Raw genomic sequence first — 18000 nt, 5'->3', positions numbered from 1 at the left:
AAGGAGATAGGACGTAGGAAAAGCGGATGGAGGAGGAAAAAGGAGATTAAAAAGATAAAAAATAAGTTTTCAAATATGTTTTTACGAGAGTATGAAAATGCAAGAAGAAATGTAAATCGATGATAATGCATAGTGGATTCCGAGGCTCGTGCATTCTCCTAAAAGACAAAAAGAAAATAATCGTTTTTATATATTATTTTACCGTTATTATTCTTATAAATACGAGGAATTTTAGACATGCAAGAAACTACTATAATAAATGATAACTACATTAAAAAATTACAAAATGTGTAGTAATAATATAAGAATAAAAACTAACCAAAGAAATTGTATGTAAATACATTTTGCTAATTGTTTTAATAATGAACTTTCAAATTTATATTTTTTTATTATTATAAAAAAGTTGGCATATGCCTATATGTATCTTTGTTACACTAGAATAACACAATCTTAAAAAATAAGTAATCTTATAAGAATATATAAACGATCAATTTTAAATAAAGTATATAATTACTTCTGATAGAGATTATGTTGGAGGTTATTTAATTTTGTTAAAAAACAAGTTCCTAACTAAAAATTTACTAAAACTAACTATTAAAAATAAATTATATTCCTTTACATAAAGTCAGACTATTCCTCCTAATACTTGGGCCTGCTTCTCCGGGAGTGCCTTGACATGCCTACTTTGAGGCTTCTTATTTGGGTATTGTTGAACAACCTCTTTGCAAGCAATCTTCATTTCGTCTAAGTTTACTCAACTTAAATATTATTAACTAATAGTGCTTCTAACAAGGGTCAAGCTTCTCAAGAACTAAGACTCTAAAGATATATTATTGGCAACAATTACATAGGTTTGTAAAGCAACATCAATCATATAATAAGTTAGACGGTCATAAGCCAATAGATCAAATCTAGCCATCAAAAAATTGTGAACTTCAGACACACAACATGCAGGTTCATCAGGAAATAGAAGTAATAATTAAGAAGAATGATTTTAATTCGTTGAGAAAACATGGCATAAACTCTATGTTGTCTTGGCACAATTCTTCATTATCTACATAGGCTAGAAAAATCAGCAGTGATCTCACGCTGTGTATGGGTTTCCACCAGGTGCTCCTCCCATATCCCTGCTTGGCACGTCTCTACTGGGAGCATTGTTTGACCATCCTGCATTTGGTTGAAAACCTCCTGCGTTCTGGTTGGGGGGTACCCCTCCCATGTTACCAGTGTAGTTACCCTGAGGCGCACCACCTCCAGGACCATATCCACCACCCATGTTAGGAGGAGAAGGAGGAGGATAACCACCTCCAGCATTGGGAGGAGCATATCCACCTGCATTTGGTGGGGCGTATCCACCAGCATTGTTAGGGGGATATCCACCGGCATTGTTAGGAGCATATCCACCTTGGTTGCTGGGAGGAGCATATCCTCCATGGTTGCTGGGAGGTGCATAAGCCCCCTGGTTGCTGGGAGGTGCATATGCCCCCGGGTTGCTGGGAGGAGGTGCATATCCACCTGCATTGCTTGGAGGACCACCAGGATTTGACATAGGAGGCCTACCCTGCATGTCTCTGTTCACAACATTCTCCCTCCTCCTATCAAAGTTCCTTGACCTATCAGCATTGCGGGGCCTGTCATTGCGCCTGTTTCTCTCGTTTGCCCTGGCATTGTTTCTAACCCACTCTTCATGATACTTGGGATCATAAGGAACTGCTTGCCCGTTAATAAAGGGCTCACCTGATCAGGGAAAGAAAAAAGTTCAGAGCACATGGTTATGGCATTTGTCTCTCCAAGGCAGAATTCACCTTCTAACCCACTATGAAACATACTAAGAATCATAACATCCTAACCCACTTGAAACATTCTAACAATCATATCATGCCACACTATGCTCATGTAATCCAAAAACATTTATGTAACTAAAGGCACTGTCACAACAACCACACTTCAACCATCAAATGTACACAAAAAGGCAGACAACAGAACAACAGAGTTTACCTCCATAATCCTTTTCCTTAACATTCAAATACGAATCAGGAAGCACCCACCGAACTCCAGGCAATTCTGCAATACCAAAACAAAACCATGCATAAGAAACCCTCGTCAGCATAAAATCCAAACAAAACCCTGAAGGTTCAAAAGCACAGATACCTTTAAGCTTGTAAGAAAGCTCTTCCGACACAAGTGCCCCAAAAGCAAAGTAATGCCGAGTGGAAACTGAATATATCTTCATCCTAGCTTCCTCTTCACTATAAAAACGAAAATCATACACTCGAAAGTCCAAAAACACGAAACCACTTAAGAAATGCACAAAAACACGAAACCACTTAAGAAATGCACATCTTCGACCACGACAACTCCTACATACCTCATTCATGTTCATCTTATCATTTCTTATAAAAAATATATTCATCTTACCATAAAAACAAAACTCATTCTGTTAGTTATGAAAAAATAAATAAAAACTTAATCAAGCTATTTATTTTACCATACCCACAAATCAAAAAGGTGCTGTTTCTGTCCCTATTCTATTTGGACAATCCAATATAATACAAAAAAATTGCACCAAGTAATAAAACACGAATAAAATTAAGAGCATGAGCGATTAGTGCTGTTGTAGCTGTTACCTTCCAACAACTTTGGCCAAGGTTTTGATGTAGCTATCAATGATTTCGTCGCGAGTGGGGTCACCTTCAGGCTTCTCCACGACGACGAGCCAGTGTTCAAAGTCGCAGCCATCCAGCAATATAGTTTCTTTCGGGGGACGATTGGACCAGTTAGGGTTGGGGTCGTTAAGGGAGGAGGTGGTGGCGCGGGTGGAGAGGGCGCGGAAGGAGGAGGTGGTGGGGAGGAGGAGGCGGCAGAGAGAGGGATTGGCGGCGACAGAGATGCGACGGAGGAAGGAGAGGGCGGAGAGAGAAGAGGGCGGTGGGGAGGTGAAGGAACGAGATAGAAAGGGAGCTAGGGTTAGGGTTTTGGGGAAGACGCGAGAGAGGATCTGAGTAGCCATGGTTGAAAAGATTGATGGGTTTGAGAAGAAGATAGTGAAATGAAAGGGTTTAGGGTTTTCAATGTTTGTTTCAGACTTATAGAGGGATGGTTCTAGAATGTGTTGCACAACCAAACACTGTAAAATATCTTATCTCTATAATTTTTTTTTTCTCTGTTTTTATTAGCTAATCTCTTACAGTTCACCTATGATATGGCCATTCCATGAAGTTAATGATTATGAAATTTGCTACTTTATTTGATTTATACCTCATAGTAAATACACACTTATTATCTATGTAATTTATAATTGTGTGAAAAAAAAAAAGTAGGATATTGAAAAAAAAAAACTCATCATTGTATTTTTTACTTTAAAAATTAGTTAATATGTTAATTGAAGTAGTCAAACACATAATTTAATTTTTATTCTAAAATTTTATTAATTTTATATAACATAAAATAAATTTTACATTATTTATATAATTATATTGTATAAAATTATAAATTTCTAGAATTGAAACTATAAAATTATTTAAAATATACTATTTTTTAATTTATGTAATTTAAATAATAAAATTATTTATTGAATTATAAACTTAGAAAATAAAATTTTAAATTATGAAATATTATATAATAATGTAAAAGGTTATATTAAAAATCATTTACAATATATTATTTATTATTTAATAAGTAAGATAAAAAATTATAAATTATATATATACATATATATTGTAAAGTTATATAAAATTATATGTGGACTTTCAAATCAAATTATATGTAAAATTGTTAGCTCGTAATTTAATCGATATGTAGTATTTTTATAAAAAAAAGGTGGGTTGTGTATGCATTAATATTTTTAATTTTGTTATAAAAGTAAAACATCTTAATTCATATTGATAATGCATATGAACAAAATTAGAACATTACAGAAGGATCAGATTAAGAATATATGGCATATGCATAAATCAAACTAAAAGTGTCTGAAGTAATTCATTTATAACTCCATATATCAATTTCATAATATTTATCTATAAAAATAATTTGATAAAAAAAAATACTTAAAGAGGTTAAGTTGATGATTTAAGAAGTTAAATCATGAACTTAACTATTGATTTAATCTCTAATTTGTTAATTTTAATTTATTTTGGTCTCATTATTATTTTTAGGTTTAATTTAATCCTCCAATATTTTAAAAAAATTAATTTGGTTTTTTATTTAATTTAGTTCTGTTTTTCTTAAACAATTCAATTTTGTCATTTTTTATTTGAGACCAAATTAGTAATGAAATCTAATTATAATTTATATATATATATATATATATATTAAAATAATTTTTTAGAATTTATACATCAAATTACTTCTACTTCTATCTAAATGTAAGAAATAAAATAATTTCAACATTTAAATAAAATGATTTGATATATAAATTATAAAAAATTATTTTAATATATATATTATAATTAAATTTAATTATAAATTTAATATCAAATAAAAAAATAAAATTGAATCATTTTAAAATACACGAGGACTAAATCAAATAAAAAATAATAAAGAATTAAAATGAATTAAAATAACAAATTTAAGTCTAAGATGTTACACATATAAATTGTGATATGTTATTCCCTTTTATTTATATGTCTTGCGTAGTTTTCTTTTGTTAAGTAGACACCAACTTTCAACTACATATCGTGAATAGTGGTTTACTTCTTTTTTATTTCTCTAATTTATTATTTTATTTTCAAAAATTTTACTATTTAATATTTTTTAAGAAAATAAAAAGATTTCATGGTCTTATAAAGAATGCTTTTAGGTCAAAATAAAGGAAACTTAAAGTAAAGACTTGAAAGATGAAAAAAGAAATAACAGAGGAAGAATTTCATTTTACGTAAATATTTTTAGTTCAGTTAATGATATAAGATATAGAATGATATATTAAGAGATGATTGATGAACAAACTCCATTTAAAATTTAGGGTTAGGGTAAAATAAAGTCGTTTCTTACATTACGTGCACGATAGATAGACATTTAATTAAGTTTATCTATAATCAGGTGCTGAAGGTGTCAAAAGGAGTACATTTTTCCGAGGCAGATGAATTAACATGCAAAAGGATAAATTTTAAGTATTAATTGAGATAAAAATAAAGTTCAGAACTGAAAAGATTAAATTTTTATTGTTTTCTTAAAAAGTGAAGTTTCCCCATTCTTGACATGGCAGAATCATCTACACTTAAACAGAAAATGGTGAATCATGTGAAGAGAATTGCAGTTAACTTGTAAAACTGAACTTGATAATTTTGATCTTCCACCAACTAAACTCTGAGTTGCTTGCTTCAGCATATGGGGAAGATGGTGGGGGCAACCAAACACACACAGAGAATAGTCAATGTTCAGTTCACCAGAAAAAAAAAAAACTTTCTATGTTTACTTTCTATCTTTCTTTGGCTTTCTTGAAGCACTGTAACTCAACCAAACTATTTCCAAATACCACACACCAATTGAAGTACAAGAGAACACCAAGTCAAGCCCCTTGTTGCAAAGAGTCAAACCCCATTTGCATTACAAAACCTATAAGTGGCACACAGTTTGGTGTGTTAGTTCATCTCCCTATCTTGCTCTCTGTCTCCTCTTCTTCACATAACATAGCCAATACATGCATTTCTTCAATCACTTTGCGTGCATACAAACGCACAATGGGGTCACCATTCAGGCCAATCTCATGCACCAGAAAAACTCCATACAGAATAGAAACCAGGAACTTGTCATACAGGTTGTGCAGCCAAGTTGATGAGTATAGAAGTCTTTGTTTTGGTTCCAGTCCAGGGAGAGGTGCCAAGTTCATTTTGAAGGATGTGAATTGCGAGGCAAGGCCAGGGGAGCTGACTGCCATTGCTGGTCCTAGTGGAGCTGGAAAAACCACACTACTTGAGATTCTTGCAGGAAGAATACCCCCATGTAATAAAGTTTCTGGTCATGTGCTTGTCAATCATAAGCCTATGGATGTGAACTGGTTTAGAAGAGCATCAGGGTATGTGACACAAGATGATGCTTTATTCCCTTCTCTGACAGTTAGAGAGACACTGATGTATAGTGCCATGTTGAGGCTTCCTGGGGGAAGAAAAGTTGCTGCTGTCAGAGTTGAAGAGTTGATGAAGGAGCTTGGGTTGGAGCATATTGCAGATTCAAGGATTGGAGGTGGAACAGACCATGGTATATCTGGAGGAGAAAGGCGTAGAGTTTCCATTGGTGTGGACTTGGTTCATGACCCTGCTGTTATTTTGATTGATGAACCAACTTCAGGGTTGGATTCAGCATCAGCTCTTAATGTAGTCTCATTGCTTAGACTTGTGGCGTTTAATCAAGGTAAGACAATTATCTTAACTATCCACCAACCTGGTTTCCGAATCTTAGAGCTGTTTGATGGTCTTATTTTGCTGTCCGATGGATTTGTGATGCATAATGGATCATTGAGTCTTCTTGAGGCTAGACTCAAGTTAGCTGGGCACCACATTCCTGACCATGTCAATGTGCTTGAGTTTGCTCTTGATGTGATGGAAAGCTTGGTTATACATACTTCAGAATCTGGGAACAACCAGTTTCTGGTGAGAGAGAACCAAGATCATAAAATGAGAATGCAGCACTCTAAGGTTGTCAAAGTAAAGGCAATTGCATATTCAAATTCTCCTACGGAGGAGATTGCAATCCTGGGACAAAGATTTTGCTGCAACATATTCAGAACCAAGCAATTGTTTGTGAGCAGAATCATACAGGCCATAGTAGCTGGTTTTATTCTGGGGAGCATATTTTTGAATGTTGGCAATGAAAAAAGTCATGTAGCATTGCAAACAAGAAGTGGATTCTTTGCTTTCAGCCTTACCTTTTTGTTATCATCTACAACAGAAGGCTTGCCTATTTTCTTGGATGAGAGAAGAAGTTTTATGAGAGAGACCTCTGGAGGAGCTTATAGAGTTTGTTCCTATGTTTTAGCTAATGCCCTTGTGTTCCTTCCCTTCCTTCTATTGGTTGGTCTTCTGTACTCTACTCCAGTTTATTGGCTTGTAGGATTAAGGAAAGATATCGATGGTTTCCTTTACTTCTCCTTGGTGGTTTGGTTGGTTCTACTCATGTCCAATTCTCTTGTGGCTTGTTTTAGCGCTCTGGTGCCAAATTTCATCCTGGGAACCTCAGTGATTGCAGGTCTAATGGGGTCTTTCTTTCTATTTTCAGGATATTTCATATCTCAAGAAAAAATACCAAGTTATTGGATTTTTATGCACTATTTGAGCCTATTCAAGTATCCATTTGAGTGCCTTATGATAAATGAGTATGGGGGAGAGAGAGGGAAGACGAGGTGCTTAGAAATTAGCAATGGAAAATGCATACTACATGGAGTTGAATTCTTAAGACAACAGGGTCTAAAAGATTCACAAAAATGGAGCAATTTGCCTGTAATGTTGAGTTTCATAGTGGGATACAGAGTGCTTAACTTTTTCATTCTTTGGTTCAGATGCTACAGGACAAGAAAATAGATCAGATTTACAACAGTATTAGGTACTTGTTACAGTCTTTCCATGGATTTTTATTGTTTTTTAACCGATGATAACAAAACTCTATCACTATTTGTACCAATAAAAAAAAAAGCTAGTATTTTTTGTCTGATTCTTCTGAATGTTCCGTACTGCTAGCTCCTTCATGACTTCCTCGTATGTAATGCAACTATTTGCACGCAATACTTACAATGCTTTCTATTCGAAGCCAAATAGTGTATACGTACTCTTTGTCCCGATCCGGTAACTACACGGTGGTAAATGAGAAAGTCAAACTCACAACTCTTTTTACTTTTCTCGTGCCCTTTCCTAAGGGCTACATACTTCACTCCATTACCTTCTCGGACACTTCTCTCATTGTTAAATTGATATTTAAGTCCCTAACTTTGGCAAAGACTACTTGCTCGCTTTAAAAGCAACTCCAAAGAGAATGATAGAAACTAAAAATGATATTCAATTTTTTTTTTCTTCACTGCATAAACGAGTTCAGTTACCAACAACCGAAAAGTAAGAATGCATTACCAAATTCGAAACGAAAATGATATTTGAACAAAATTTTTTGACAAGATTTTGACAAATCATACGTAGCAACAAACTTTTAAAATTTTTATTACAAAAAGCTTTAATAAGTGAACGCTTACACGTGCGGCATTAGTTTCTTTGAAAACTGAAAGGGAGAAGTGAATTAGAGAGAAAGGGAAAACGGGCGAAAGAAAGAAGTGAAAGAGAGAGAGAAAACGAAGTTCTGCCACACTCTCGCCAGAGTAGCAGGAGACACAGAGGGAGCGAAAGACAGTAATCCCTTGGAGCATTGCGGGCAGAAAGTGAAAGAGAGAGAGACACCGAAATACAGAGAGTTTGGAGCAGTGGTGGAGACAGAGACTGAGAGAGAACGAGTGCTGCAAAGAAAGAAGAGAGGAACAACCATTGAAGACAACGAGAGAGTGAGAGAAGTGAGGCACTGCAGACTAGTGGTGGAAAGTTCGACGCATTGCAGCCGTTTGGGTGGGTTACCGGAGACAGCGGGTAGCGGAAGTCGTCGACGACAACCATTTCATCGTGTCTACCGTAGCATTGAACCCTTCTGTGAGCCCATTTCATTTATTTAACCCAAAGGTAACATATTTCGTTGGTATAATGGATTTGAATGGGTAGAGAATGATTTAATTTAGTTTTGAAATTTTGATTGAATTGGGGGAGTTTGATTTCATTGGCGTGTGTGTGTAAAGTTTATTGATCTGTGGTTAATGTATTGTTGGCTCTCTCCATGTGGTTGTTGGTGATGTGTGTTGTTTGTATGATATGCTTGGTCAATGAAAATTTTATCTTTGTGTTTGCTTAAATGTTGGTAGTTGATTTGGTTGTCTGATGTGTGTAAAGGTTATTGATGTGGGATTAATTTATTATTGCCTTTACATGTGATATTGTGTGATGCGGGTGGTTTGTTTGATATGTATGGTGGTGTAGGAGTACAAAATGGACAGCAAACGTGGTGGATATGTTGATTGCACTGAGGAGAAGAAGGTGTGTTAATTTGGAGTGATGTATTAATCTTTCTTCAATTATAATGAATGTCGTTTACCTGTTTGTTATGTTTTTCATATGTTATTTTGTCATTGCTGCAAAACGAAGTTTATCAGTGCTTTAAACAATAGATTAAGTGTGCAACAGAAGGAGTATATTGCAGCCACACCTTTTTGGTGGTTCACCATGTTAAATGATTCGGTCAAGATAAGTAGGAATCTTCTAAGTCATTTATGTTATAAATTGGTTGAAAGAAGGGGCGGTTTTGATGTTGGTGGCCAAGTCATAGAATTTAATCTATTAGATGTTTGTTTAGGGTTATGTTTGAGGGTTTTGGGTGAAAGAATTGATTTAAATGAGACAGTTGTGGATAGTGATAATTGGAATATTTTTTGGGGTGAAACAGTTAATGTTAAGTTGATATATGATTATCTTTTGAAATTTGATGATGATGTTGGTGGTGTAGAAGTATTTTGCAAGATCTACATTTTGTTAGGGATATCAGAATTTTTGTTGCCCAATAAGAAGGGTAGTGTTTTCCCAATAATTTTTAAGATATTTGATGATATGGACAATATCGGCAAATATAATTGGGGTACATTAGTGTATGAGTACTTGGTTAGTACTTGTGCATTGCTTCATTGGCTTTGAAGAATGAATCAAGTTCAAGGCATTTCCATGTTGTAGGATGTGTTTATCTGCTCTAGGTAAAGACATTATTGTTTGTTATTGTGTTTAAGTAATGATGTTGATTTTGCTTAAGATGACGTTGTAATTTATTTGGTTTTTTTGCAATTATGGTCATTTGATCATTTACTTGTTTGCAACTCAAAGTTCACATGCAAGATGAACAAGTTCCCTCGACTATTGCATTGGATGAATGTGAGAGTTGGTGACAAAGTCATAAGGAGTGCATTTCATAAGAATATAGTGAGGTCATGCTTAAAAATATCTTTTTTGTTTTTGTTTGAAGTTACATAGTGCAATTTCGTTTATAATTATTTGTTGTTTTGTACAGTGTGTTGTTGGTATGGCAGTGTCAGATGAAGAACTTCGTCATGATGTTGTAAAAGAAGCATTTGAAGAACTTAGTGTTAAAATGGCATCAAAACAAAGAACTTAGTGTTAAAAAATAGTAAACATTGTTATAAACCATAAATTTTATGGACTTTTACTTGGCTCTCTTGGAATAGCTTCTCAATGCGTCTTTACTTGAAGTGAACATCCGGCCAGGCCAATATTCTCAGAAACATTAACTGCAATTCTGGTCCACACAAAGAAAGTCTTTCTACAGCCCAAATCTACACCAAACAACATGTTAGATTACAAGATTTTAAACATAGTACAAATAAAAATACTAATTAAATGAAGTACTGTGTACCTGCAAAACTGTTGCTGACCCACTTAGGCAAAGCTCTGTCTACCCGAGTGCCAAAAACGAACGACTTAAACTTTTAACCAAATAACTATGAACTGTTTTACCCCAATTGTAATTTGACAACTTGTCTATATCATCTAAAACACTACAAGAAATATTACTAATAGTTTTTGAATTCCTAGAAAAGTAAAGCACAACAAAACAAACAAATATGTACAAACAACATACGTTATCAACTTCATCAGAATCACTCTCAACCAAACTCTTAATGATTTCAATAACAGTTTCAACAATTATTATTTTGTCTTTCAAAAAGTCCACCCACTACCCCACAAACATTTTTATCAAAATCTACATCTAACCCAACAACCCTCAATCTTAAACACATGCAAATGTCAGCACAAGTAAACGGGGTAGACCGTTGCATCACACGAAACAATTCCTGAGCAGGTAACCAACGCTTCAACATCTCAAGCAAAAGTGGATTACATGTCTGTAATGGTTTTCGCATGTGCAAACACCATTTGAATGGTGTATCTTCAATCCATTCATTTCGGCAATGCACTTTGTGTAACAAAATGTACGCAATCAAGCCTAACAATCAACAAAATTGTAAAAATTAATACTTCATTTTAATTTTGACAACAAAAGAATGACAACAGAATATAGAAATAACACCATGTCAATACCTTGTCATTAAATCCAAATTGACCAGCCATAACGTTTTCATATCCTACTATTGCAAAATAATTGCAATCAATGTCATTATTCCAAATAGCAATACAAACTAAAGGACATTTCTTACACAACACGGAATACAAATCATAGGACATTGTTGAACCACCACATATCAAAAACCACCTTTTGCCGAAACCGCACAAATTACATAACAATCAAATAACTCACTACAAAATTAAAATCCAAACAACAACACACCAAGACCCAAATATGGAAATACAAAACACGTGCTCTCTTCAAAATTTGCAAAGAGCCACAACACTAGAACACACAACAGCGAACTACAAAAATGACCACTAAAAATCCATAAAACACTCACGACAACACCACCAAATCAGTTTTCCAAACTTCCATGAAAAACGAAAATCTTCAAAAGCAACTTTTTGGCACAAAAGCTCAAAACTTTATGAAAACGAAATTACATTCATCATCATCGAACACAGTAGTGAAATGTCTAATGGAAGCAAAGCAAACTTACAATGCAATGCTATGGATGACGATATCCTTGTCGTTGACGACTCGTAGTCTCGGCAAACCCACACCGAACTCTGAATACAACGATCTGGATGAATGATAGTGTATGGGAATAGTGTAAGTGACCTCCGGTGTGGATGACGAAATGCTTGCCAGTGAGAACTTCAGGTCGGTGGCTCTCTTAATCTGGTTACTCCGGCGATAAGCACTTGGTTTTCTCTCTCTCTTTCACTTCTCTGTTTCGCCCTTTCTCCCTTTCTCTCTCTAATTCAATTCTCTCTTTCAATTTCCAAACTACGCAACCCCCGCACGTGTAACCGTTCACTTATTAAAGCATTTTGTAAGAAAAATTTTAAAAGTCATTTCCCATGTCAGATTTGCCAAAATCTTGTAAAAAAATTTTGTTTAAATATCATTTCCGAATACAAAAATGTAGTTGCAGACCATTATAAACAGAGCATAACAAGGGGATATGCATTGAATATTTAATAACATTGTATCAAAATATCATGGACGGATTGAATATTCAATGTCAGTTCAAATTATGGATGGGTGGAAATCCGGTGACACAAATACAAGTCACAAACTCACCTTTTCTACCTCAAAACTCCGGTGTCACCGAAAGGATAACTATTCTTTTCAAGATTCTTGGAGGTGAACATCCATGAACAGATTAGGCAAATTTTTTTCCCTCGGGTGTTATTTCTGAAGTCTCGTTAACACTAAGATTTTTGTTTCATGCTTTTATAATTGCCCACTTCTTTCAAATTGCTTCTTGATTTCAAATATTTGTTCAAAAAAAAAGTTGAAAATATTTTGTTCTCAAACTCTAGTACAAATCTTTAGAATCACTGTTAGAAGAAGGATAGCTATACTGATTCGGTATACTCAAAAGACACCGTTGGTACAAAATGGACGATCTAACAAGGATTCTATTTCAGTAAATTTCGCCTTACTGATCTCGTCTTTTATGGACTCGATCCCCCCCTTTTGACTGTATAAGAATATGTGGAGTTCAAGATGTCTGGAAGCACAGGAGAACGTTCTTTTGCTGATATTATTACCAGTATCCGATACTGGATTATTCATAGCATTACTATACCCTCCCTATTCATTGCAGGTTGGTTATTTGTCAGTACAGGTCTAGCTTACGATGTATTTGGAAGTCCCCGCCCAAACGAGTATTTTACAGAGATATTTTTGGAATTGCAAAGTAAATAGGAAAAAAAAATAAAAAAGTAAATTCAATATAACTCTTGGAGCCTAGCCCTAAGTTGCATATTTTAATTTATAAGGTAAAATGTAGATTCAACAAAAAACCATAAAGAAAATCAACATTTCCTTGTCTAAAGCAACATTATAACCACGACATAGATCCAATGGAACTCTTCCCTTCCATTTAAGCAAGAATAGTGATATATTACCTATCCTTTCTTGACAAGTCTAATGTTACGTATACATTAATATTATTATAATTTTATTACAAGGGTTAGGAGTGAAAATATATTTTTCTTTTAAGTAATTTAGATTCCACAACATATGGAAAGCAACTACCAAAGAGAAATCAAGGTTACCAACAAACCACATTCTTCCCGTTACTCAATTATTCATACACAAATATATAATAATGCCTCAGTACAAAAAGCTTCGCATTAAAAAATCCTATGGGGCGAGCGAACACTTGTTCCTTTGCAATATCTAGAACTAACTAGCATCCAAACAGCTTCTCCACAATAGCTAGAACACTAATGCCTTTGCAATATCTAGAGCTAACTGGCGTCCAAACAACTTCTCCACAATAGCTAATGCAAACTCAATGCCCGTTCCTGGGCTTTTACTGGTAATGAGATTCCCATCAACTACCACTCTGTTTTCTGCTGCACTCTGATCAAGTAACATGTTGCACTTTAAAGGATAGGCAGTGGCCTTTTTACCCTATATTGAAGAAAATAAAGAACCGTGTCTCGAATTAACACCATGGTACAATCGGAGAAGCATACATTTGAGATAAAGTTTAAGGAAATATTTAAGGCAAGCAAACATTTTATAACCACAAAATAATTAGAATGAAGACTCCACAAGGGAATTAGCAACAGAGAGTGTCTAAATGAACTTGAACACCATGTGCATGTTTTTCTAAACCTTGTTGGTTGTTGCAGGACAAGTGACCAAATTGATTACAGAAAACCAAACCAAATGTACTTATATCAATTTACATGCAACTAAGAGAATTGTACATATATTATTATCATTTTACTAAATCATGCTTAGGATCACGGATTGACCGAGAAAACAAATACCTTGAGCAAACCATGCCGCTCAAAGATTGTGGTGACCGATGCACAAATTGCTCCATAATATTTGTTTGAATCTCTTTGTTTTTCCAGCAATTTCACCAAGTAATATTCGTTTGTAAGTGATGCGGCACCATTATCTCCACCCTGTAGAAAATTGAATATATACGCAAACTAAATGTTATGTACTAATTCAATACTTGGACATAAATAAGAAGACATCTTACAGGTAAGACAACAAGGTCGTATGAAAGTTGGACTGCTTCTTTAATGAGCGTGTCTGCTACCAGATTAACACCGTGTAATCCCGTAACCTCTTCACGAATAGCAGCAGTAACCACAACATTTGCCTTTGCCCTTCGCAAAATATCAATGATGATCACAGTTTCCATTTCCTCACTACCATAAGTAATTGGTACAAGAATCTGAAAAGAAGATCAGTGCAAATACCAATGATAAAATTTATATTTGAAGGGTGCATACACACTCCTTCCAAAGAAATTCAAAATAATGATAGACCAACTTCCATTCAGAGATATTCTTGTCAATACACAGAAATTGTACGAAAAAAATGTCAACACCTCACCTTGGGTGGATTGTCACATGTCCACTGCACTAGGTTAAACTCCTTGAAAGTATGTTCGTCATCATGATTGTAACGCATGACCTAAACATTCAATTACACACAAACTTGATGAGAGAAAGGACAATAATTTACATCATAGAAAGAATATGATATAATAAAGCATTAAAAAATAGCACTTCTATTGTATCTCAAACATTCAATAGTAGAAGACCCAATGCACCCATGTGCAACAATTTGCTTATCCATTACCAATAAGCTTATCTTATATGTGATAGAATTTATTTTTCTCTTCATTTGGTTCCACCCCAGGGAAGGAAGGACGAGGAGCAAAGAGGGTGACCTCTCCCACAAAGTCTTTACTGTCAAACTTCAACAATGTAGCACAAACATGTGTTGCATTTTAAGGGACTGTCAAACACTTAGTTCCCCCTCCCTCTTTATGTGGATATATGATAATGTTAATTTTTACCATTATTTTAATTATCTTTTATTAACAAAATCAACTCTTTTCTAACTTTTAACCTGTTTAAAACCTTTATTTTTTACCTTGCTTTTGTAAATAATTACATTTTGGATTATATTAATCTAACGATTGAGCAAGAATTTTTTGTTTCAAACCAAAGAAGTTGTCAATCCAGCGAACACAAGAAGAAAAACCAAAATGTGAAGTTTTAAAAGATCTGTTAAAAGATCTGCTACATTATGCACCACAAAAGCCACGCCAGCGCCACAAAGTCACACACACACACACACGTGTGTGTGTGTGTATATATATTTATATGCTTTTCCATCGAATGTTCGTATTTTTTTTTTGTGCTTAATGCTTGTTTTAGTTCGATCGCACATAGCTTGATACTTGGTTCATTAGGTGTTGGAAAACAAGATACCTAATGAAGCTTGCATCTAAGAGTGGAGTTTGACTCATTAGTTGTCTTAAACCCTATTTACTAAAACAGGTTTGTTTATTAGGGGTTCAAGAAATTGATTCTTAATAAGAAAATCTGTGCTCATTCTACTAAGGGATTAGAGTTTGAGTAAACTTGTGGTTTGACTTTGGCATTATAATGGAAATGAGTTGAGTGATTAAATGCATGAGAGTGAGGTGGTGAAATCTAACCCCAACAGTACCAATCCATATCATTTCTAATCTTTTCTCTCTTCTGAGCGTTCATAATTTCCAAAGTGTTTACTTGTTCATGCATACATTTACTTTCTTGCACATACTACCAAATTTATGGAAATATTTTTCAATCTAGATAAGTTATTAATTGTATACTTGGACAACTTGGTACACTTGCCAAGGAGTTAACAATATACATGTGTGCATGTTGACAATGGTAGAGCATAACAAAGTACATCTAGCTTCATCCAATTATGAACACTCGATGTTTCAATTCCATGGCTGTCTATCTTTTGTAATTAATCATAACAGCTAGGAAATTTACAATATTAGACCTTGTTTGGATAAACTCAAGCACTTAACTTTTGAAGAAGCACTCTTTTTAATTTTTCCAAAGTTGAAGTGCATGAGGTGGTTTTAGCTTTTGGGAAAACCTCAATTCATTTCACCATCTAGTTGTTTACTTCTATTAATATTTATGGAGGAGCTTATCGAAATAAGACCTTAATCATAAACCACAACAGCTTTTTGTTTTGAGTAAATTTTTCTCTGCCTGGTTTCAGGAACAAATTCATCTTTGACATGTAGACAAAGACTCAAATATGTTCATATATGGAACTTTTTTCCTCGAATTATTGTCTTCAAATACCAAACACATCTATTTTTTATTTCCAGATATCACAAAACATGTCAGAGAGGATTTTCCAACCATATTAATTCCCAGATTATTCCCCCGGATACCGACAGATAAAGCATATTATCAGTTATAAGTAGACACCAACCTTGTAGATATAAAAAGGGTATCAAGCTATCCGGTGATAGCATGACAGGAGAGATGAACTAATCAGGACCATTTAATTTTACATCGGTGATGATCAATATCATTTCAACCTAATCTGATAACCCACATATAATTATATAGTTTAGATTAATTCCACCCACCAGTCACCTGAAATGCAACAGGTTCGTGTATACTACATTTTTCTGCATTTAAAAAACAACAAGAATTGTCAAGGCACGAATGAAACCCTCACCAGCGGGCCAGCAACATGTTCTGCTTTCACTTTTCCCAATAACTGCTCAATCAGCGCAACAGCAAACTCCATGGTAGTTCCCGGCGCTCGACTGGTCACTAATTTCCCATCCACCTGCACCCTAGACTCGACAGTAGTGGCTCCGTAAGAGGCCAATTTCTCCATCAATGAAGGAAAACAAGTCGCCTGTCCAACAACCACACACACACCGAGTCACCAAAACCATCACCAGCAGCAACACAACATAACAAAGTGGACTGCATAGCAAACTTTACCTTTAATCCATTCACCAAACCCCAAGGCCCAAGCACTACCGCAGGAGCAGCACACACCGCGGCATAAAGCCGTCCTTCCTCCACATGCTTCTTCACCAACCCTTCCAAAACCTTACAGTCCCTCAGATTTTCAACACCCGGTATCCCTCCCTACACGCACAAATCACAACAATAATAATTAGTAAACAGCATATTAGTCCCTAAGATTTTAAACGTCAGTGTTTACCTCTTACCTTCTAAAAACTGTTTAATAGTGATGCTTTATCAGTGTAAATTTTTTTACACAGTCAATTAATGAGAAATCATAATCATACTTGGTGATTGAACGACACACACATGCATGGCACTCCTCATGAACTCAATGATAGACTAATCTGAATTAAGTCATTCTATCCATGACGTTAAATAACAATTAAATTCACAACTAATAGCTAATCAATTAATGGAAAACGTCTTAAATTCGATTATCGACGTTAAATACAATCTCTCGAAAAACACGTCGAAGGAGAGGTACAGGGATTGCGATGAGGTCAAACGATGTGTCGACGATGTCGGAGACGAAGACGTCTGCGACGATCTTGACATCGAAGCGAGCTAGGACGGTAAGGCTGGCGGAGGCGGAGGCGATGGTGACGATGGCGCCGGCGCGGCGGAGGACGTCGGCGATGATGACAGCCTCCATGGGCTCGGTGCCATCTGCGATTGGAACCAAGACCTTGCGAGAAGTGGCCATCAGAGCAGTGGAAGAGAGTGTGGGAGTGAAGAAGGAGAAACGGTTTTAGTTATTGTTGTTGAGTTTGGGTTTCGGTTATATCAACTCCGTTTAATTAAACAAATTTAATAAATGTTTCCATTCTTATAAAATTTTATTTATTATTTTAATTTAAAATGTAAATAATTATAATTTATTTTAAAGTATTTATTATTAAAAAATAATTATTTTTTAATATTGAATATTTGATAATATTATTTTTTTTTATTGTAAGTTTTTATTATTTTATAAAAAATAATTTAAATTAATATTGAAGTAGTAAAGAAATTGGAT

The 18000-nt window shown here is 34.8% G+C and overlaps 3 protein-coding genes across 3 annotated transcripts; 1 reads left to right on the top strand and 2 right to left on the bottom strand.

The window, feature by feature from the left end:
- Positions 1-875: 875 nt before the first annotated feature.
- On the bottom strand, positions 876-3084 carry LOC114185524 (multiple organellar RNA editing factor 8, chloroplastic/mitochondrial-like). Its single transcript, XM_028073285.1, has 4 exons — positions 2628-3084; positions 2152-2249; positions 1999-2064; positions 876-1737 (listed from the first exon to the last, which is right to left on the bottom strand). The coding sequence occupies exons 1-4, from the start codon at positions 3008-3010 to the stop codon at positions 1085-1087; spliced, it is 1200 nt and encodes a 399-aa protein (XP_027929086.1). The 5' UTR covers positions 3011-3084; the 3' UTR covers positions 876-1084.
- A 2308-nt stretch (positions 3085-5392) lies between these two features.
- LOC114184181 (ABC transporter G family member 10) lies at positions 5393-7529 on the top strand. The gene has a single exon (XM_028071452.1). The coding sequence runs from the start codon at positions 5406-5408 to the stop codon at positions 7512-7514; it is 2109 nt and encodes a 702-aa protein (XP_027927253.1). The 5' UTR covers positions 5393-5405; the 3' UTR covers positions 7515-7529.
- Positions 7530-13225: 5696 nt separating this feature from the next.
- On the bottom strand, positions 13226-17750 carry LOC114184087 (protein DJ-1 homolog B-like). The gene is made up of 7 exons (XM_028071326.1): positions 17470-17750; positions 16956-17105; positions 16681-16866; positions 14527-14607; positions 14168-14365; positions 13947-14087; positions 13226-13581 (listed from the first exon to the last, which is right to left on the bottom strand). Exons 1-7 carry the CDS (start codon positions 17686-17688, stop codon positions 13384-13386), a joined length of 1173 nt encoding a protein of 390 aa, XP_027927127.1. The 5' UTR covers positions 17689-17750; the 3' UTR covers positions 13226-13383.
- Between the last annotated feature and the right edge of the window lie 250 nt (positions 17751-18000).

Source organism: Vigna unguiculata, chromosome 5, assembly GCF_004118075.2.
Source record: "Vigna unguiculata cultivar IT97K-499-35 chromosome 5, ASM411807v1, whole genome shotgun sequence".
Taxonomy (NCBI): domain Eukaryota; kingdom Viridiplantae; phylum Streptophyta; class Magnoliopsida; order Fabales; family Fabaceae; genus Vigna; species Vigna unguiculata.
This window is presented reverse-complemented; position numbering and strand designations above follow the sequence as displayed.

Coding starts and splice junctions, on each gene's coding strand:
- LOC114185524 (XM_028073285.1), bottom strand. CDS start 3,010: ATGGCTACTCAGATCCTCTCTCGCGTCTTCCCCAAAACCCTAACCCTA. Junction 2,250..2,627: donor TTGGCCAAAGTTGTTGGAAG/GTAACAGCTACA, acceptor TCGTTTTTATAG/TGAAGAGGAAGCTAGGATGA. Junction 2,065..2,151: donor GCTTTCTTACAAGCTTAAAG/GTATCTGTGCTT, acceptor TTGGTATTGCAG/AATTGCCTGGAGTTCGGTGG.
- LOC114184181 (XM_028071452.1), top strand. CDS start 5,406: ATGTTTACTTTCTATCTTTCTTTGGCTTTCTTGAAGCACTGTAACTCA.
- LOC114184087 (XM_028071326.1), bottom strand. CDS start 17,688: ATGGCCACTTCTCGCAAGGTCTTGGTTCCAATCGCAGATGGCACCGAG. Junction 17,106..17,469: donor TTGACCTCATCGCAATCCCT/GTACCTCTCCTT, acceptor TTGTGCGTGTAG/GGAGGGATACCGGGTGTTGA. Junction 14,608..16,680: donor AACATGTTGCTGGCCCGCTG/GTGAGGGTTTCA, acceptor TTGAATGTTTAG/GTCATGCGTTACAATCATGA.